General features: G+C 38.1%; 5 protein-coding genes across 11 annotated transcripts; 1 reads left to right on the top strand and 4 right to left on the bottom strand.

Moving 5' to 3' along the window:
• Nucleotides 1–1,612: 1,612 nt before the first annotated feature.
• Nucleotides 1,613–5,333, bottom strand: LOC110230378 (mucin-5AC). Its single transcript, XM_021033080.1, has 6 exons — nucleotides 5,251–5,333; nucleotides 3,963–4,115; nucleotides 3,718–3,871; nucleotides 3,307–3,412; nucleotides 2,215–3,192; nucleotides 1,613–1,996 (listed from the first exon to the last, which is right to left on the bottom strand). Exons 1-6 carry the CDS (start codon nucleotides 5,312–5,314, stop codon nucleotides 1,733–1,735), a joined length of 1,719 nt encoding a protein of 572 aa, XP_020888739.1. The 5' UTR covers nucleotides 5,315–5,333; the 3' UTR covers nucleotides 1,613–1,732.
• On the bottom strand, nucleotides 4,362–7,764 carry LOC9318663 (protein yippee-like At3g08990). 5 transcript variants are annotated; one of them, XR_002333481.1, is made up of 8 exons: nucleotides 7,229–7,283; nucleotides 7,080–7,110; nucleotides 6,402–6,516; nucleotides 5,889–5,932; nucleotides 5,695–5,803; nucleotides 5,562–5,617; nucleotides 5,251–5,449; nucleotides 4,362–4,655 (listed from the first exon to the last, which is right to left on the bottom strand). XR_002333481.1 is itself a non-coding variant. In XM_021033083.1 (6 exons), the coding sequence occupies exons 1-6, from the start codon at nucleotides 7,124–7,126 to the stop codon at nucleotides 5,371–5,373; spliced, it is 450 nt and encodes a 149-aa protein (XP_020888742.1). In that variant the 5' UTR covers nucleotides 7,127–7,162; the 3' UTR covers nucleotides 5,098–5,370. The 5 variants fall into 5 exon arrangements, 1 of the variants encoding a protein (XP_020888742.1); XR_002333480.1 differs by lacking the exons at nucleotides 7,080–7,110; nucleotides 7,229–7,283 and adding an exon at nucleotides 7,678–7,764; XR_002333479.1 differs by lacking the exon at nucleotides 7,229–7,283 and having other exon boundaries at nucleotides 7,080–7,162.
• Nucleotides 7,240–9,543, bottom strand: LOC9318662 (mitochondrial inner membrane protease subunit 2). 2 transcript variants are annotated; one of them, XM_021033082.1, is made up of 6 exons: nucleotides 9,330–9,543; nucleotides 8,699–8,908; nucleotides 8,530–8,602; nucleotides 7,912–8,071; nucleotides 7,678–7,784; nucleotides 7,240–7,563 (listed from the first exon to the last, which is right to left on the bottom strand). In XM_021033082.1, exons 2-5 carry the CDS (start codon nucleotides 8,850–8,852, stop codon nucleotides 7,707–7,709), a joined length of 465 nt encoding a protein of 154 aa, XP_020888741.1. In that variant the 5' UTR covers nucleotides 8,853–8,908; nucleotides 9,330–9,543; the 3' UTR covers nucleotides 7,240–7,563; nucleotides 7,678–7,706. The 2 variants fall into 2 exon arrangements, with proteins under 2 accessions (XP_020888741.1, XP_020888740.1); XM_021033081.1 differs by having other exon boundaries at nucleotides 9,280–9,542.
• A 141-nt stretch (nucleotides 9,544–9,684) lies between these two features.
• On the bottom strand, nucleotides 9,685–12,878 carry LOC9320773 (dnaJ protein ERDJ3A). The gene is made up of 7 exons (XM_002882548.2): nucleotides 12,635–12,878; nucleotides 12,215–12,270; nucleotides 12,042–12,115; nucleotides 11,374–11,897; nucleotides 10,934–11,275; nucleotides 10,369–10,722; nucleotides 9,685–10,194 (listed from the first exon to the last, which is right to left on the bottom strand). The coding sequence occupies exons 1-7, from the start codon at nucleotides 12,722–12,724 to the stop codon at nucleotides 9,907–9,909; spliced, it is 1,728 nt and encodes a 575-aa protein (XP_002882594.1). The 5' UTR covers nucleotides 12,725–12,878; the 3' UTR covers nucleotides 9,685–9,906.
• Nucleotides 12,879–13,357: 479 nt separating this feature from the next.
• LOC9318661 (importin-11) lies at nucleotides 13,358–20,947 on the top strand. Of its 2 annotated transcripts, none has more exons than XM_002884660.2 (24): nucleotides 13,358–13,739; nucleotides 13,823–13,932; nucleotides 14,086–14,158; nucleotides 14,276–14,337; nucleotides 14,427–14,568; nucleotides 14,693–14,911; nucleotides 15,151–15,217; nucleotides 15,317–15,716; nucleotides 16,183–16,330; nucleotides 16,476–16,636; nucleotides 16,798–16,897; nucleotides 17,227–17,301; nucleotides 17,420–17,554; nucleotides 17,657–17,746; nucleotides 17,842–18,024; nucleotides 18,108–18,212; nucleotides 18,371–18,529; nucleotides 18,839–18,883; nucleotides 18,972–19,193; nucleotides 19,416–19,522; nucleotides 19,602–19,658; nucleotides 19,780–19,849; nucleotides 19,947–20,114; nucleotides 20,206–20,275. In XM_002884660.2, the coding sequence occupies exons 1-23, from the start codon at nucleotides 13,599–13,601 to the stop codon at nucleotides 20,106–20,108; spliced, it is 3,033 nt and encodes a 1,010-aa protein (XP_002884706.1). In that variant the 5' UTR covers nucleotides 13,358–13,598; the 3' UTR covers nucleotides 20,109–20,114; nucleotides 20,206–20,275. The 2 variants fall into 2 exon arrangements, 1 of the variants encoding a protein (XP_002884706.1); XR_002333478.1 differs by lacking the exon at nucleotides 20,206–20,275 and adding an exon at nucleotides 20,469–20,947 and having other exon boundaries at nucleotides 13,359–13,739; nucleotides 19,947–20,169.
• Nucleotides 20,948–21,019: the final 72 nt, after the last annotated feature.

The raw sequence follows: 21,019 nt of genomic DNA, 5'->3' as shown, positions 1-21,019 counted from the left end.
AATTCAAATTATGTTTTAAATGAATTTGTATGGAATTGAAAGAGAAAAATAGAAGGATTCAAATTCATGGGTAAACACATGTTATTTCAAAATCTATATATCTTGATTTTATAACTAATAGAAAATTCCAAATCCTATATGAATTTACAAATTAATAAACCAATAACACCCCGTAAATCTTCTAGAACTCACTAATGTGTCATATAATGGACAACCACATATTACAAATAATTGTTTATAACAATGTTTTTTTTTTAAACCTTTTTATGAATTTCAATGGATTTATACCTTTTTATTTAGAACAAATTTAAGCCACATATTTAAGTTTAGAAAGGTTCATACATACCTAATTATGGATTAAGAGCGATAGTAATAAACTTTTGTTTTATCAAACTACACGGCACATTAATTTGACGAAAGTTCTTCTCGCCGTTCAGGGGCAACCATGCATTTATATTTTTTCCAACATTTTATATTTTGGTAAATAGAAACAAAATACGTCATCAAACTAGCTTTTACTCGACGTCATCATTACGCTGAAATTAAATCATCCAAAGAGAAAGTTCGAAATTCCAATTCCCAACTCAAAGATCCAAAAAGGAATTTTTGTTTTCACATTGCCTTGCGTCTTTCTTTCTTTCCAAAAAGGAATCGTTTATCAGTAGTAATTTGATAATTTCTATTGATCAAATTTAAGATTGGCAAATGACATCATCGTTCCACGAAATGCGCCATTCTTTCTTATTTGCGCCACAAAATCAAAATTTGAAAAAGTCCACCTTGTTGGCAAAGGTAAAATAATTTTAAAATGTTTTTGACCAATTATCATTGAGAAAAGAAATCTTTATAAAATTTAAGTATTAATTAAGAAGTATAAACACGATTTTGGTGGAGTTGTGGCATGTAACTACTTACTGGTCACTTAAGGTCTGATTTATTGTTGTCTCTAAACGTGAAGACGATTCAACGAATCCAAATCCTCACAACGACTCGTTCTTCTTGACTCTCATATAAATCTAAAGAGACAAGTTTATGAAGATTTACGTTCCTTTGTTTACACTTGTAAGAAAACCCAAAACCATTTTCATGTCGCTGCTTCATCCCTGCATATAGTATAAAAGATTCAAATATATATTTGGAGATTCTTTTCGTACAATTTTTTTGAATCGGTCATGTTGGAATTAACCATTTGGTACACTTTTTTTCTTTTAGTCCACAGCTTGAATTACTATGTTGAACTAAGAAGTGGCTTTGTAAAAGGACGGAGTAAGTGAAACACTCTAAATGAAAAGACGATTCAGAGGATCTTCAAATACAAGAGATCATGTCTCCGGTTCCTTTTTTACTGAAGTGCGAGATTCAAATGCAAAAGGCCAAATCAGAGGGTGTCGAGGTGAAGATATCAAGGCAAAAGCTTATGGTTGTGGCCATTGTGTATCTCTTTTATTTCTATGCTCTCTTTTTCTTCTTTACTATTTCCATGCTCTGTTCTGTTTCTCGATTCTCACTTAGTTCTATATCTATAATCGTGAACTTGGTTAAAAATGCTTAAGGTTAAAAATTCAGACACATCCTTTAGCAGTTGCTTTCTGAGAAAACATTTATCAAGGAAAAAAAAAAAAAAGACATTTGATACCTGAGTTTCATATATTATACGGATGATCACTTAGAAACAAGTTGCTTCCAAGTGTGAGAACAAAAAACAAGAACACAGGATACATAACAATATGGGTCAAGATGTGAACTTGGGGAACTGGTTTCGAGGAGAAGCAGCATAGCTTCTCTCGCTAAGAAGATCATCATTTTCGGCTTCGTTCCCGTCTAAGCACAGAATGTTGATGTTGTCAACACTCGGTTCTGATGAACTCACAGTGCTGCTCGTGGCCACCGGAGAGCTTGAGACACTACCCGGCCGACTTCTCACACTGTACATTGATGATGCCGGAACTTTTGTCACAAGCGGCCGGAGATTTCCCGTCATGCCTCGTCTTATATCCTACACACGAAAGATCAACAATTGTGTTATTATTACCAGAAAGACCTTTAGGAAATACTGTTCTTGCGAGTCAGATCATCGAGCTTCGGCCCCATGTTTTATCTATAGCGAGCTTGTGAGAAAATCTTTACGGAGGATTTCAGATGTTACAGCTGACAAAAGCCTGATGCTACTCTAAAAAAGAAAATTTGACCAAATATTGTTAGACGTGATCGTACCATATGTCTTAAGGCCATGTCGATTGAGCTTTTGGAGAGGGTTCTACCATATCCAAGGCTGGTAAAAGCTGAGCTAGATTTCCCTGATCCTTGACCCCCGCTCTCGGTTAGCCGCGGTGGACCTAGTTTCCTCATGTTCACCACTCTCTCAACCATTTTATTACCCATAGCCACTGGGCTCAAGCTATCGCAGCTACTTCCGCCGTTGCTTGCCTTTGCTCGCCCACGCACACCAGTGAGACTCCCGTTGGTGTTCCCGATAGGAGCCCGACCTCTGGACGGCGAACAGGATTGCCTTCTTGCATTTCCGATGCTGCCACTGGTGGGGCCACCTCCGCGTTCTATGGAACCCGATCTTGAACCTGGTGCTGAGGCTACTCCAGGTCTGCCTCTTGAAGCTGACACCGGCCTGTCTGGTAAAGTCGTCCTCAGATTTGGTGGAGCTTCTAAAGAGAAACCAGGCATCTCTGGCGGTTTCCACGACTTCACAGTAGGAGAAGGAGAAGTCCCCCGGGACGGAGCCTTACTCGAAACTATTGATGGACCGGTCGGGGTTGAAGGCCTGCGGGTCGGTGTGGCCGGCCTTGATAGTGGTTTTTTAGAAGGTGCAGAAGACGGTCGAGTATTAGACCGAGTTGGAGTAGCTGATCTTGCGGAACCAGTCAATGGAGTAGTGGTTCGTGGAGCTGCTGTGGATGTAGTAGTGGTTCGTGGAGCTGCTATGGATGTAGTAGCTCGTGCAGCAGTTAAGGTGGCACGTGAGGTGGGTGTTGAGGATCTAGAGTTTGAAGCTCTGGTGGTCACGGGCCTTGTTGTGGAGGTTGTTGGAGTTGTAGACCTTCTGGTTGGTGTGGAAGGTCTGCTCGCTGACCTTGAGCTACCAGAAGAAGATGGTCTTCTGAGTCCAGCTACAGAGGAAGAGCTCGTTTGGGGCTTATTATTGTTCCCAGAGACGATCTCTTCACGACAGTTCCCTAGCTGCAGAACCCAACACAAGAATTTCAATGCTTATAATGACAAAGACAAACGTAAACTTGGACCAGAGGCGTTTCAAGGAAATGAATCAGTTCTGTCTAATAAGTTTGTTTATACCCGAGATTTAAGAACCGTGGGTCGAGAATTGGGAGCTTCGTGCTGATTCATTACACTTCTATGTGACTCTTTCTTGTACTGTGGCGTGCCTGGCGGCGTTAGCAGCCTGAACAAGAGACAATAACATGAGACCAATGATCCATCGAAGAATGAAACATATAATTTACTCTCTAGCACTAAGCTCAAATAACGTAAAACAAGAGTTCCTGGAAAATAGTTGCCCCTTTATGTAGTTGAACCTTAGTTTTGTGTTAATTTCAATCTAATTTGGACAAATTCAATTACTAGAAGTGTATATTCCTAAATTAACATTTCTAGTATTTGAATGCACAAAAAAACTTGAGATTATCCTTGCAAATTTCTGATACTAGAATTGATAATTTACAGGCGAAAAAAAAATGGAAACATTACCAATCGTAATCGGACTTCTCATTCTCCGAATAAAGGAAGTTCTCGGCGGCGGTTCTCCGGAGAGGATAACGTTGAGATGACGCCGTTTCGGAGACACCAGAGAGAGCCGCCGCGGCAGCCGTCAACGCTCCGTTGATACTAACATTATCAGATCCTAAAAGAGACAGAAAAAATTCAAACACCATTGCCAAATAAATTATATATAAGTTTTCATAAAACATTGAGAGGTAGAGAGAAAGACAGACCTGTTAAAAGAGAATCTGCTCTGTGTTCTTTCTCGCGACGACGCATCTCCAGGAACAGATAGAGTTCTTCATCTCTGTCGTGGGTCAACATTTTTGCGACCTGAGATTGAAGCTTTCTGGGTCTCGTGTCCAAACTTGCGCAACAACAAAAATCTCCAAATAAAAAGAAAAAGGAATCGGACCAATCAGATCTGAGATCACACTAAGGGGGGCCCTAAGAGAGCTTGAACAGCCAGAGCTTGAACAGCCACCAATGAGAATAATAGAAGCCACTAGAGAACAGACGACAACAACCCAAAACCGTTTTTTAATTGATTCAGAGAGAGAGAAGTTTTGAGTTGAAGAAGAAGAAGAAGAAGAAGAAGGGAGAGAGTGGGGAAGACGTTCTTCTCAACGAGATTTTTTTTTTTATATAATTAGTTCAATTTTTTAAAATTCCGAATTCAAACCAGACAACCCTTGGTCGTACCATATCTCTTGTTTTTTTCCTCTTAAATAATTGAATATGGGGTTTTGAAAGTTTGAACAGAACACGAAGCATCGGGTTCAAAACGCAGATGATCTAAACAAAGATCCCACCGGACACGTGCTCAGTCTTTACCCACGAACATGCTATTTAGTAATTACGAAAACACTACTTGTGCTCTTATGGCTCCAAAAGATTTATGGTTGCTGAAAGTTATGTGGTTAAAGCTGCAAAAATTGTATTTGAAAAAAGTTACTTCTTATTAACAAGATTCACCACACTCTAAACATTTTTACCCCTCACTAGATAGAATACAATAATGATATTGAATCCTAAATATCCAAGTGTATGAGCATAGTAGAGAACCATCAGTGAAAGTAACTTCTGATAGTTAAATAAATTTTAGGAAAAATGGCTACACAAGCTCTATCATTTGTTAGTGTCCTACGAATACCGTCCTTTTATGTTATTAGCTTTATTTTATTCATTAAAATAGAATAAAGTCTTTCCAAATACATTATTTTTATAAAATCATCCATTTTGTTCATCTAACATCGTGCAGGTTGTAATAGCTCATAGTTGTCGCTAACTAATAACTACTAGGTAGAGAAATCTCATTTTTAAGAAAAGTGTCTATATATCACACGTATAAGATATGCATATGTGTCGTTAGACATATCAATGAATGATTGAATTCTAATCGCACAAAACAATTTTCCAAAAACGAATAAAAACTTGATATGCATTATAATATCGAGTTTTAAAATTCATAAAAAACTATTTGTTTCTTATATGAATATTTGGTTTCTTGTGAACGCTTACCCGAAAAAATGTTGATTTTTCTTCCCGGCGAGTTTGCCGGTAGCCGATAGTCTATACGAAGCATTGACCACTTGCCAAGTATTTCCAATGGGTCGTTAAAATAAGAGATATACCATATTTTTATTCTTCATCGCTTCCAGTCATAGGCTCGTCGTGGTTCATGTCGTATCCTCCTCCATCGGGCCCAAGCACCTTAAACCTGGTCACATTGGTTACACAACATCCACATTAAACCAAATCATCGTTTGAATATTTTTGCGATGAGTTTTTATGGGTTCAATTTTGGTTATTAAATGTGGAAAGATGAAAACCTTTCTATGATGAATTTTCCTTCCTTGTACTTCTGAGACTTGTCGTAAGCGATTTCCTGAGGGAGAAAAAGAGAATTAGCATCAAAGAATCACAAAGAAAGTTGTTTACAAGTATGAGTTTTGAGTCTTGTACGTATTTCCAGCCAACAAGAGAGCCACAGCTAACACAGAAGATGTCAGCTACGGTGTGCCAACCAGTCAGCATGACGCGATGCTCCTTCTCTCCAACCGTCACATTGACACTAAGAATTCAAAAAGGGTTGCTAATAAATAAGGGAACCTTGTCACGAGTCCTTGTATGATAAAATCCTTGTAAGTAGTACTTACACATTGTCGAAAAGATAAGCCCTTCCGTGCTTGCAGTGAAATGACTGGAAACAACACAAGCAAAAACACAAAGACAAATCAGGTAGCTGTGTGATCAATTCAAGAACATAAATCGACTGTAGAAACACAAATCATGGTGTGTTCGATCAGTTCAACAGGAAACTAGAAAACAAGAACTGAAGGATCAATTCCCAAGTTGTTTGATTAGTAAGGAAATGAGGTGTTGTGTGTTTCAATCATCTGGCCTCAAGGGTCAATTCAAGAGCATGAATTGATCATTAACAACTGAATGGCAAATTTCCATTGTCCATGTTTTTTAATGATCAGTCTGAAACTGTAAGTTGTGTCTTTCAATCAGTTTTTAGAACAAAACTTAAACTCTGTAAACTTCTATATTCTGCAACGTTAAGGCTAACAAATGTATTAGACCAAAATATTAACAAGCAAGCAAGAGCAAAGTATAATGGTAGGAATAAGTGTACTAATATGGAAGAATCATGCCAAGAAATGAACCTTTGAGATAATGTCATTAGTAACTGCGAAATGTGTCTGACAATGCTTGCAGCTATAAACCAGTCCTTCGAGGTCTATCACAAATAGTCTTCCCATTTCGAACAAATCCACCAACCTGAAAAGGTAACAAAAACAACAACAACAAATCTCAATTTCCGTCACAGATCTTGACCAATACGCATAACAATTTGAAGATACGAAGCAAAAGCAACTGAAGAATCTGATCCAACACGCTATTAAAATTGAAGGGAAATCGATTGAACAGAGAAATAAACCACACTGAAACGAAACCACAAACAATCGAGAAACATTTCTCAGAACTAGCGAGAAAAATTACACAATCAACGAAGAACAGATAACCAAAATCAAGAGAAAATTACCAGAAAATAGTTTGCGTTTCACGAAATACAACATTAAATTGGTATAAAATGGAAAAAAAAAAAAAAAAAAAGGAGAGAGCGTTAATCTCGAGAAAAAGCTTTCGATCAAAATGTCAAAAAAAAAAGGTAACGAAATAGTAGCAACTAAGAAAACTTGCGTAGTTCGCAAGACCGCCGAGTGGAAAATGGAAAAAAAAAAGTAGGACAGAGAAACGGAAAATACCCCAGAAAATTTCCAGCGAAGACGAGAAAAAATTCGTACGACAGAGAAAATCGAGAAAAAGAAAATTGATCTTACCCCGAAGGAGAAACGCCAGAGCAAGGGGGAGCTTTCGAATTTTCCATGCATTTATTTATATAATAAACAGAATTTTATTTAAACAAATTAGCCAAGAAGGCCATGGGCCTTATTCTTTAGGAAATTAATTAAGAATTAATCACACTTACCACGCGTACAAGGTACAACAGTAATTTATTACAGCATTTATTTATTCCCGTGGATATGTCTTTTATGATTGGATGGCTCGTGTTCGAACCAGCGACCAAACCGGATCGACCAAGTATATTTCATTTAATCAACTGAAATGGAACCGAAACAAAAGAAATCGAAGCTAACCAGAACTAGTAGTACAAGAATATGTTACTTTGATTCCGATTTGAGAACGGAGTATGTGTTTGAAAAATTGAGAGTTCCCATAGAAAATCTTGAGGAACATGGAGAACAATTTTGGATTTGAATCTAGACCCATTTGAGACACCAGAAAAATTGTCAAGGAGGAGTCCTACATTGTATGAAAAAGGGGAGAAAAAAACGACCTTTCAATCTTTCTGATAAACCATTCTTTGGTATGAAGCAGATTCCTTAGCAGAGAATCTTGAGGAAAGAAGAAACATACCTTTTCATTCTTCTTCTTCTCCATTAGCTTTACTGACCAATCTTGCTTATTCTTTGAGGAGGCCACAAGACACGAGTGACCCTTCCTTGAATTAAACCCAAAGGAATCTGCCAAAACAAGTTATCCAGATCAGTCACATGGGAGCGAGGGACAAGCCTTGAAGATTATCATGTGCATCACCTACGTTAAAAATCTATGAAACTATGTGTTGGGGTTTGGAAGCAGAGAACTTACAGGGCCAAAGGTTCTTGAGTCTAAGCTGGAAGTTTTGTTATCTCCTTCTACCCAACAATGACCTTCTGGGACTCTGATCACATCCCGAGAACTACTTATCCATTCGCCAGGCATCCCGACGATCCTCTTTATGTATCTATCCCCGAAATTTGTCGGAGAGCTGCCAGAGATATGCACTTCACATTGTCAGGAGCTTTTAATGATGCATTTTAAAATATATAACTTAGAACACATACAACACAATGTCAGAGGAACATTACGAGACAGATTCAGACCTGAAAGAGCCATAAAAAGCTGGCAAAGGAAGCGAAAGACAAGAACAGAATCCAAAGAGTTAGGTTTCATGGCTAAATATTTAGACTACGTTATATCCAAAAGTATAGTTTCTTGGGGGCCATGTCCAGAGATTGAATATGCACACATTTCATGATTCAACCCCACAAATAGGAAAAAATCATTGGTAAGGTTCTAGTGAATAATATTTAATAAAATTGGGAATGCTGTAAGCATCCAAGAAAAGACATTAACTAGAGACCAATACGTAATCAAGTACTACTCATTATAGAGCTATCTTCTCTTGTCAAAGAATGACTGAAAATGGCATTAGAGCGAACATACCTGAACACTACAACATCACCACGCGCAAACTTATAATCCTTAAGGCAAAATTTGTCCACGAGTACATAATCATCTGCACTAACAATTGAGCATCTAATAAGAACAAAGAATGGACCAAAAAAGAAGCAAGAGTCTACTTTCACGAATATTTTCGCAAAAAGACACTTACCTAAATAAGAATTCCGCTGGGGATTGAATGTGGGAGACATGGAATCTCCTCTGACCGGAACAACGCTACAACATCTATCTGAAATGGTAAGCCCTATAATACTTCCAGTGAATGATTTCTTTGCCACTTGCCATAAAATATTCTGGATTCCCATGTCCAAGATGGCCTATCTAATAAACGATTCTCAGCAAAATTCATAGAACCATCTATCTGCAACAAAACCACAAGGCTTTAGAGTTGATACATCTTTTAAATGAGATTTCTAGTAGAAATTTACATAATCCATCAATAGCATCTTACAGTAACCTCAAAGTTTTCTACATCCAAAACAAAACAATACGATTATATCAAACATTTTAGATCAGATCAAACACTACAGTGTAAAACCACAGCATTGTCAACCAGTTAATGAATCGGTTTTTCTGAATCTAATCTCAAACCATGCTAAAATTAGTGAGCTAAACACAATCGATTCATGGAACTGAAAGGATTGGATTGAAACTAATCGAAGCGTATTTAGGAGAAAGACGACCAAAGAACAGTGAAAACCAAAAACGAAATTGTAATGTGATTGTAAGAACCTGGAAATTGACGAAATCCAGGAGCAAGAAAATGAGACTTGTAAAACTACCCGCAAATCAATTTAGCGAAGGGGATGAGAGCAGAACCAGAGCTCGCGACAATGTGAGGAAGAATCAGGGTTTCTCTTTTGCTCAAAAATCGACAGTCTGTTTGTTTAGAGGGTTTTAACTGGAACCATAAATTGGCCGGTTCAATCAAGAAGTTTGTGCGCGGATCTTAACTGGTTTTTTCCGGTTCAACACTATTAATCTCGACCGTTGGATCCCCGGTCAAAGGCCCGAAAGTCCCAACTTTTTTTTTTGTGTGCCAAAAAGTAAAACACTGGCTTGACCTGGAGCGTTTAACTGGAATCAGTAAATCAGATTTACCGGTCTTTGATATCGGAAGTGTGGAGGCGTTTAAGCTTTAAAGTCGAACCCAACATTTTATATCATAATTTGTAATAATTACAAATAACTCAGTACAATGACGTAAATCTAGTCCTATAGAACTATTTCACGTCTCTTGACAATACACAAACTTTCATTCAAAAGCAGATTGCAACACAGGAAACGTGAAAAATAACACTTTCTCCTCCAAAACGATGTACATCTCTGAAACTAGTGTATGATGAAATAAAACCTTTCTCATTTGATCTGAGGTTTCTGTCTTGTCTTCGTGAACTGTATGTCTCCGTTAAGAACAGCTGCTACGAATTTCTCAACTTCCTCCATAGTCATATCGCCTTTAAATGTAGCAAACTTACCTCGTCGAGGCTTGTAAGCTATTAGGAACTTATCAGAAGTTTTGAACTCTGATTTGTCAAGGGAGCTCAAGAACGCAGATTGTTTTGTTGCGTCTAGAAGCGAATAGGATACTGTGTCCTGAGAACCTGTGGTTGAAGCTTGTCGTCGAGAGAGTGATTTCTGGGATACCTGGACAAAGTATAGAGCCAGAGGATTATTGATCATCAAGTCAAAGAACCAAAAGAGTTATGGCTTGATGAAATACACCGCTTCACTTCTTTGAATTTATCCAAGACTGTGTTTAAATATAAATGCTGCCCCAAAGGCGTATAAATAGAGTATAGGGGTGATATATTTGCTTACCTTGGACATTACTGACTGCAACTTCTCTTTACCATGTGAAGATCTGAAGGCACCGATGATACAAACAGGAGTGTTCTCCCCACAAATAGAATCAAAATTTGACCTCAAAAGAAGAGGTATCGTTTCCAAGGACTCGCTAGGTGATTGGCCCGGCTGACTATTAGAAGAGACCTTCTTGTTCTTTTTCTCAAATCCTTCAAGTAATTTACCAAGTTCCTGGACAGCTGATTTCAGATTTTTCACAGTGATACCTGTTTTCAAGACTTGCTTCTCCCCATTCGATAACCAGCCAACTATTGCCGGAAACGCGTCAACCCCCAACTTTTGTATCTTTGGATCAGAAGTATCATGGACCTACAAGATCATGAGAAGAAAATGCTTTAGCTGACAAGATTTCATGTCTAGTGAATTCCCAATATTAAGTTCAAAAAAATTTGATGTCTCGTCTTTTAACGTGGACCAGGAAACCACCACCCCATACTTTCTAGGACCAGAAGAGTCTCGCAGAAACAATAACTGTAGGGATAGTGATGTAAGTGGAAGTTAGAGCAAAAATAGAACAAACCTCTGTGTTGTAAAAGACAAAGCGTCCATTGTACAAGCCACTCAGAACACGCCAGATAACAGGAGTGTCTTTCTTTGTTGACAGAAGCATAACTTTAGGAGTCCTTTGTGAGCTAACAGCAGAAACATCGAATGTATTCAGATCAATTCTTTTTGAGAATCTCGGTAGATGTTCCTGGCAGAAACTTTTCACCTTTTTTGCAACAAGCTCTTCAGTATATTCTGCTAAGGTAGCTTTGCCACTTGACGTGTATGAATAAACAAACAACCTTGGAGCCCTACGAGGAACTATGCCTAGTTGTTTGCAAAGAGAGGATTCTGTTTCACAATTTATACGCCCAACCTGTAAACATAAAGTTAAATCATGTAAACAACAAAAAAGAAAAACTAAACTTTTCGTCTAACACCAAAATCAACTAACTCGACAAACATATGTTTTACCTTTAAAGCTCCTTGCAACGACTCAGCAACTTCCTCTATGATCGATTCATGGTACTGGGTTCCCCTTTGAGATGGAAGATACGACAACACAAGCCAAGTCATCCCTTGGTCCAAAATTTCCTTCTTATAGACCTGAGAATTTATGGTTCTGATAGGTACTACCGTACTGCTCTTTGATTTAGATTCAGCCTTTGATGAGCTACCAAAGCCACCAAACTGCTCCTTTCCTTTAGAACTACCGCCCGAAAACATGGAAAAGATATCATCCATCCCAAAACCAAAGGAGCTTTCACTAGGACCGCCAAACGAGAAAGAAAACGATTTAGAGCCTCCCCCACCGCCCATATTTTGCCATCCACCTGGCCCTCCAAAATTGAAACCACCACCACCATGTCCACCATTTGAGGAGTATGAATAACCACCATTACCTCCGGGAAAACCCGAGTCAAATCCTGGCTGTCCTTTCTCATCTCCATAAAGATCATAATTTTTCCTCTTCTCTTCATCAGATAAGATCTCATAAGCTGTTACACATAAATAAGGGTTTAAACTTGTCAAAGCCAGATCAACATAAATTCATTTTGTGCCATAAAACAAGAAAAATCTTATAATGTACTAAAGGATTCATTTACAGGACCCATCTCCTCGGGCTGAAATTTGATACCCACCATTATTAATCTCAGCAAACTTCTCCTGAGCACCCTTGTTTTTGTTTTTATCTGGATGATATTTCAGAGATAGCCTACAAAACAATCACAAGGTAAATGAGTAAAGAATTCTATTCGTCGATCATCATTCGAATTCTTAACTTAATCGGTGACTAGAAAAGAAGGGTGCGTACTTGTGAAAAGCTTTCTGAATTTCACGCTGCTTTGCATCCCGAGATACTCCAAGAACCTGAAGATGCATTAGTTAATAATCTTTCTAATCAATGGCAAAAACTGCTGAGCAAAACCTAATCAATCAAGATTCCTCCTTTACTATACAATCCACAAATTGTCAACCAAATACAGAGCCTAATTTGTATCTGATCCCTAATTCCCAATACGAATCCGAAGTTAGCACCGATTCGATAAACAAAATGATCATTGAATTTCACTAATACTCGAAACCCAACAGAGCCAACCTTCAATGAGAAAGGAGATAATCAAAAGAAATCACCAACCCAATTCACAATTTCCGAGAGACTTGTGAATGAAAATAAAACGAGATGAATTTCAAATTTGGGATAAAGTTCCATGAAATTGGAAAACACCGTTACCTTATAAGGATCAACGCTCTTCGACTCCACATTCAACAACAACAATGTGGACACAAGAACAACAGAAATCGCCAATCTTGTTCTCACCATCCCGAATGTACAACCTCTTAATCTTCTTCTTTTTTTTTTATTTTTTGTTGTCAACGAATCTTCTTCTTCTTCTTCTTCTTCTTCTTCTTCTAAGCGGTGTCTTATTCACGGAGCTCAACGCTTCGGGAAAAATCGAGAAGAGACGTCATTATTAAATAGGTTCGCAGGGTTTAAAGGAAATAAATAATATTTCTCGAATGACCTGTTTATTATTATTTAATTTAGAGTATTTCCCATATTTAATAGTCTTACAAAAAGACACCAAATTTGTCAATTAGATTAAGAAATTCATGGGGGATATTAGTAACTTCAAAAACTATTAGGGTTCTTCCGTATTTCCCGAAAACAATTCCCGGTTGCTTCCCGTTCTCAATTTAAGGCGGGTATCATACGTGGCAAATTTGATGCAATCCCACGTATTTCCACCAATAAGATTTTAGCAAGCCGAACGATCATGGTTCGTTTGTGGTCACGCGCCGTCACGATCACGCGCTATGATTATTTGGGCTTATTGATAAAAGCCCAATACTCTGTAATCAGCCCAAACGAAAGTCTCCGGTTGGGTGATCGGAATCCGATCAGAGCGACGGTAAGTATATTTTTTTTTCTTCAACTGTGAAAAAAAGGGAAGAAAAAAACATTTTCACTATTGACATTGTTACGTTTCGGTTTAAAGAGCTTTAGAGAAGTTGACAGACGGAGAAAGAAGACGACGAGGAAGAAGAAGACGATCTTCTTTATTCTTCTCTTTTCTGTCTCTACCAGCTTCGTTTTCTTTCCTCCGCCGTGAGATTATATCGTCGTCGTAACAAACCCCTAGGGTTCATCCTCGACGCTTCCTTGGTTAATTAGGTAAACAATTTCGTCGGATCTGATGGCGTTGTCGGCTTCCGATTTGCCGGCGATGTACACGCTATTAGCAAATTCAATGAGCGGTGACGAGACTGTTCGGCGGCCGGCGGAGGCGGCTCTGTCTCAGTCGGAGAGTAGACCTGGTTTCTGTTCTTGCCTTATGGTAGCGTTTCTAATCTATGTCTCTTGTGGTTTCTGCTAATGTCAGCTTGATTTTACTCGCTCATTCCTCTGGTTTGGTTGCAGGAAGTAATTGCATCCAAGGATTTGGTGTCCCATGTGGACGTTAGATTGATGGCCTCAGTGTATTTCAAGAACAGTATCAACCGTCATTGGAAGAACAGACGAAATTCATGGTAAGTTCAGGTTGTTTCCGGATTTCGGCAATTTTACTTATAATTTTCTGTTTAGCTGGCTGGTTTAGATTCTTAGCTTTGTAATGGTGCGAGCTCTATAAAGTTACCACGCTATTTTTTAGGTGTTGACACTCTTTCTGGCAATTATTACAGGAGTATGAGCAACGAGGAAAAGAGTCATCTGAGGCAGAAATTGTTGTCTCACTTGAGAGAAGAGAACTACCAGGTGTTGTAACATTTGCTTTGTTTATTGATGACTGGTTTTGATTTGTTTTCCTTAACTGAACCAACTGAGACTGTACTTTGTAAGCATATCAATCTGACTTTGTTTGCTTTATGGCAGATTTCGGAAATGTTGGCTGTTCTCATATCAAAGATAGCTCGTTTTGATTATCCTAGAGAATGGTTAGCATTTTCACTTCATAGTTCATATTAACTTGACACTATCTTCCTTGATTTGCTGAGTTTATACATTGCGTGCTTCATGATGTCAGGCCTGACCTCTTTTCGGTACTAGCGCAACAGCTTCACTCGGCTGATGTTCTTGCTTCTCACAGAATCTTTCTGATTCTTTTTCGAACCTTAAAGGAATTATCCACCAAACGCCTCGCTGCGGATCAGAGAACCTTCGCTGAGGTGAGTCTGCTACTAACATCATCCCCTTATCAGTTTCCTTTCTCCTCTTGTATAAATTTATTGTTGGACGAAAGCTTCATTTTTGCTTTAGTTAAGGATAAGGTCCAGTTTAATTTGTTGGCAGATCTCGTCGCAATTCTTCGACTTTAGTTGGCACCTTTGGCAAACTGATGTCCAAACAATTCTACATGGCTTTTCAACAATGGCTCAGAGCTATGGTTCAAATAGTGCCGAGCAGCATCACGATGAGCTTTTTCTGACTTGTGAGAGGTGGTTTTTATGTTTGAAAATAGTGCGCCAACTGATAATTTCAGGATTTCAACGCGATGCCAAATATATACAGGTAGATACACTATACTTTTTCATGAATCGTTTTAGTTCATTATCACATTCACCTTCAATGGTATATTTTCACCGAATATGTGTTTTGTTCCCCCGCCCTTTCCATTTCTTCCATTGGTTAAGTTGAAATCATAACCTTACTAGATTGATGACTATATCAGGATATAGAAATCTTTCTTGCTCTCAGGCATATGCTCTACATGCAGATATAAGAATATACAGCTAACTCTTTTCTCTCAGGAGATACAACCAGTGAAAGAAGTCTCTCCTGCGCTCTTGAACGCGGTTCAATCCTTTCTTCCATATTGTGAGTTTTTTTTGTGTGTTGGAAACTCTTTTCTCATCCATATGACCTGTCACCACACATATATATGCTATTGCTAACTTGTGTGGAGCCGCCTTGCAGATTCATCTTTTCAGAATCGAGATCCTAAATTCTGGGAGTTTGTAAAGAAGGCATGTGTCAAGCTGATGAAAGTGTTAGGCGCTATTCAAAGCAGACATCCTTTTTCGTTTGGAGATAAATGTGTTCTTCCAGTTGTAGTGGATTTCTGCTTAAACAAGATAACAGACCCTGAACAGTCATTGTTGCCATTTGAAGAATTTTTTATTCAGTGTATGGTGATGGTGAAATCTGTGCTTGAATGTAAAGAATATAAGCCAAGTCTAACTGGTCGTGTGATGGATGACAATGGAGTTACATTTGAGCAGAGGAAGAAGAATGCTTCCAACGCAGTTGGTGGTATTGTGTCTTCACTTTTACCCAATGAAAGGATAGTTCTTTTGTGCAACATACTAGTGAGAAGGTAATACTCTTAACTAACAGTAAGATATGTGAATTCAAATTTTTTGGGTCTCTCTTACTTACCAAATTGTGACCCTGTTAATTTCATATTATTTCATGCCTTAGTTCTTATTAAGTTAATTTGATAGTACAGAAATTAAATACCAATGCAAGATCCAAACAAAATATGAGCTGGGGCAATCTTGTGGACACATAATGATCTTGTTGCTGTACATCTATGTATCTCTGTTCTCAGTCTCTTCACCGAAAAGTTGCTAAATGCATGGAATAGATGAGAAGGCATTGTTACTCTCAGGGCCTGGTGGAGTTACTTTGAAAAATATTGCATGCATTAAGTCATTTGTTTTGGTGTGAACTGTGATAGTGTCATGTATTCATACCTCCACACAATCACCATTCTCTGGTCGTTGTATGAATGATTCCTGGAAGAAAAGTTTACTGAAATTTAACCATCAACATTCCAACAGGTATTTTGTTCTAACAGCAAGTGACCTAGAGGAGTGGTACCAGAACCCTGAGTCCTTTCATCATGAGCAGGACATGATTCAGTGGACAGAGAAATTGAGGCCTTGTGCTGAAGCTCTATATATGGTTTTGTTTGAGAACTACAGCCAAGTAAGTAGCAAACAGTCTTAAGCAATTCATCCTGTTCTGATTAGAAGTCTGCGAAATGTAACCCAAAAAAATATAAAAGAAGTCTGCTAATTGATATAACACTATAACTGATGTTTACACTTTCTGTCTCCATCATTGTGGACAGCTGCTAGGACCTATTGTTGTGTCCATCCTTCAAGAAGCAATGAATAATTGTCCCCCTTCTGTTACTGAAATAACTCCTGCACTACTTCTTAAAGATGCGGCATATGCTGCTACTGCATATGTCTACTATGAGCTCTCGAATTATCTTAATTTTAGAGATTGGTATGCTCTTGATCTTCTAATGTCTGGATTTTTCTTTTTCACCTCCTCTAAACATTTGTGTCTTGGACCTTCGTTTTGCCAGCCAGCAGAATGTGACAAAAGTTTTTGTTTAGTCAACTAATTAGTGTACCCTTCTTAATGATCGGATTATTTGGCTGCAGGTTTAATGGTGCTCTATCCCTTGAGCTCTCAAATGACCATCCAAATAGGCGTATCATCCACCGAAAAGTCGCTATGATATTGGGACATTGGGTTTCAGAGGTACTGTTGTTTTACTCTGGCTTTACCGTGTTTATGCAGCTAAGCTTGACAAGGCTTTGGAGGAAATCACATCTTATCTTTTATAAAAATGCATCTTAAGATTATAACATAATTTGCAAAATGACATAATATCTTGTCCATAAGTTGAGTTAATGAGGGCTATCCATCTAAAAGCAGATTTGTTTTTGGTTATTTGTAACAAATGGCTTTTAGGGTTAATTACCCTGTTGGTTTGTGTTCTCTTCTCTACCCTAGTTTTCGTAAATTATATTTCGGCTGAAAAATGGTTGGCTAATAATGGTATATGGTTGATGATTACAACCTTGCAGATTAAGGATGACACAAAAAGGGCAGTTTATTGTTCTTTGATCAAATTGTTGCAAGACAATGACCTCGCTGTCAAGGTAGTCTCATCTTTTGTTGCTTTTATCTTTCTGCCTTGCATTCAGAGCACATTCTCTTCCTTTCTTTCTTTTTGTATATTGGCTGGCTACCTCTGAGATCGTCTGTTTACTTATGTAGCTGGCAGCTAGTAGGTCATTGTGCTTACATGTCGAGGATGCGAATTTTTCGGAGCAAAGTTTTCTTGATCTTCTTCCAATCTGTTGGGAATCATGTTTCAAAATGGTCGAGGAAGTTCGAGAGTTTGATTCGAAGGTACTTGATGTAGCTGCATCAAATTCATTATACCATACCATTCTTGCCATTATACTTCCTTCGATGACTCATACAACTTTCTATCTTTACATCTTTTTTCAGGTTCAAGTTTTGAACTTGATTTCTACTCTTATTGGCCATGTTAGCGAAGTCCTTCCGTATGCACAAAAGTTGGTGCAATTCTTCCAAGCGGTATAATAGTATTCGTTCTGGATTTGTTATTTTGTGTATTCTTGTCTTGGTGAGCAATTTATGTCTTACTATCTATGTGCTTGACTTAAGAACAGGTTTGGGAGGAATCTTCTGGTGAAAGCCTTCTACAGATTCAGCTTCTTGTTGCACTTCGGAATTTTGTGATTGCACTTGGTTATCAGTCTCCCATTTGCTATAGCATACTGCTCCCAATACTCCAAAAGGGCATTGACATTAATAGCCCTGATTCACTCAACCTTCTGGAGGATAGCATGGCAGTAAGTTTCCATTTCATAACATGTATACCTTTCTGCTGCTGATAAAAATGAGATATATTAGTAACACTTCTCTACATATGCAGTTATGGGAAACCACACTTTCCTATGCTCCTATGATGGTGCCCCAGCTATTAGCATGCTTTCCCTATATGGTGGAGATCATTGAAAGAAGTTTTGATCATTTACAGGTGAGCTTTTTAAGTTTTCAAGGAGTTGTTTGATTCATTCATGACCTATATATTTGTGTGTTCAGATTTACTGGAACATGTGTGATCAATAATCCTTGAGACATTCAAATTACCAATATGCTCCAGAAAAGGTTGACTAACATCTTGACAAAAAATAGGTTGCTGTCAGTATCATGGAATCGTATATCATTTTGGATGGAGGAGAATTTCTAAATATGCATGCTTCAAATGTTGCCAAAATTCTTGATCTTATCGTTGGAAATGTAAATGATAAGGGGTTACTCTCGATTCTTCCAGTGATTGACATCTTGGTTCAGGTGCGTATAATTTGCCATTTTCCCAATTGGTCGTATCCTTTTTGTAATGGTGTTTGTGTTCCAGAGATACTTATTTTGCTGTTAAGTTTGTACCTGCACTGCTTATATTTCTGTATTACATAGCCTCATCTCTTGGTATACATAGATATTGACCAGTAATGGAATTTTTGGCATGATTAATGAAATTTATGTTATGGAATTTTTGGCATGATTAATGAAATTTATGTTATGGCTCTCTATATACGTGTTGCATGAAATTACGCCAAGTTTTAACTTCTTGATATGAACATGTGCTTGTGTATTGAGCAGTGTTTTCCTGTGGAAGTGCCCCCTCTCATCAGCAGCTGTTTGCAGGTGAAGTTCTAGTCTTCTTTTGATGGATGAAAAATCCATTTTCTTCCTTAATACATCTGATGGAGTTGATTTGTTCGTTTTCTCGCAGAAACTGGTGATTATTAGCTTAAGTGGAGGAGATGACCGTGATCCATCCAAGACTGCAGTTAAAGCGTCTTCAGCAGCTATCCTTGCAAGGATTCTGGTGATGAACACCACTTACCTGGCCCAGTTAACATCTGATTCATCTCTTTCAGTGTTACTCCAGCAGGCAGGGGTCCCAGTCGAAGACAACATACTCCTTTGCCTCATTGACATTTGGCTCGACAAGGTCAGTGGAGAACACATCTTCAACATAACTGGTTGTTCGAACAGATTTCTGGAATATTTATTTAATTTGTTTTATGATGGGCCTGCCGGAATCTTTCATGTCTTTAAATGGTCCTTTTTTTGAATCGTAAGCAATATTTCATTTTCTAACTGCTCTATATGATGAAATGCATGTTTCTTTTTCATTATCTGACTCACTTCAGTCTTGCATCTACTTGTGCAGGTGGACCATGCGTCTCCCATGCAAAAAAAGACATTTGCTTTGGCTCTTTCCATAATACTTACACTGAGAATGCCTCAAGTTCTTGACAAGCTTGATCAAATACTAAGGTACACGTTTGCAAAGTCGAGAGTTAACAGTTTGAGTTATGTATCTTTGTAATAAAATTGATCGTGTTTCTGGAAACAGTACATGCACCAGTGTGATCCTTGGTGAAAACAAAGAGTTAACAGAAGAAGAAACAAGGTCAGATACTTTATTTAATTGCTTACATAAGAAGTATATTAATTTGAAGTCACTTTTGTAATTTGTTATTGAACTGTTCACAACACTAAGTATTAAGAAAACATACAATTTATAATTCCAGCGGTGACATGAGTTCAAGCAGGTCTCAAGGAGAAGAAACCCCGCCAAGCAAAGAGTTACGTAAAAGTCAGGTAAAAGTTAATTTAAAATATGGGTTTCTTAAAGAACCAGCTTCTACAGAACCACTGATTTTTACACATCTTTTTTGGGGGGTTGGATCTTATTTAGATAAAAGTTTCCGACCCAATCTACCAGATGTCACTAGAGAAATCAACGCGTGAGAACCTTCAGACATGTTCTACACTTCATGGAGATGCCTTTAACTCTGCCATTAGTAGGATGCACCCATCGGCGCTTGCACAAGTGAAGCAAGCCTTAAAGCTGCCGTGATTAAATGTTTTTGCCTCTTCATTGTTTGTTTTCTTATCACTTAAAGAGCAGCAATATTCAAGTGAGTTTCTGATTCCTTGTTATTCTCCCTTTTCAGCGTCATTCATTAAAAAACCTCATTGTGTCTGCCTCGTCTATATTCATCAGCACATACATTTAAAGACATGAAATACTATTTAGGTGCATATTTGATACTTCTTTGGCTACTAATGCAAAGACAGTACATATGTTTGCACATATAATATATCATCAATCAATGTTCTGTCGAGAATGATGTACATATTGAGTAATGTAGTGGCATGTGTAAATGGTGATGAATCTTCACCATTTGATCTGACTCGCCACTTCATATCTGTTCAGGTGAGTGAGCTTTCTTCCCTTTATGGTTACGGATTTGACGGGTGTGTTACATAGGCGTGCATGTTGCATTGACCTCTGTGGCCTTGGCGGTTTGAGGAACTATGTACATATCTTTGGTGAGGTGCTTCCCTTTTAGCTGCCCATGCGTTTTTTGCCCTACAGAACAATAGGAGGCATTATTCAAAGACTTCTTTTTGTTTTCCTTTGGTTGAGTTTAATATGTCAATTGACTCAACAATTCATTCTTCAATACAACGTTTTTGCCCCAATGTTACAACAACAGAAAAGAAAAGAAAATATGAGGAATCAAAATAGGGAGATATTTTGACAATGTATCTCAGGTCTTTCCTGTCCCAAGAACTCAACAACATATGATGGGAACAGGTCGGAGTTATGTCAATTCTTTACTTTTTACTTTTTACTTTTTGTTCTTGTTGATTGTACTCATTCTCTCTAATAAATAAATCTTGGCTTCATAATTTTATACTCAAACTCAACCGCATCAGACAAGTGTTCACAATAGAAAATGCATATTTTCATGATATCCTCCA

Source organism: Arabidopsis lyrata, assembly GCF_000004255.2.
Source record: "Arabidopsis lyrata subsp. lyrata unplaced genomic scaffold ARALYscaffold_3, whole genome shotgun sequence".
Lineage (NCBI taxonomy): Eukaryota > Viridiplantae > Streptophyta > Magnoliopsida > Brassicales > Brassicaceae > Arabidopsis > Arabidopsis lyrata.
The sequence above is the reverse complement of the archived record's forward strand: the minus strand, read 5'-3'. Positions and strand labels throughout refer to the sequence as shown.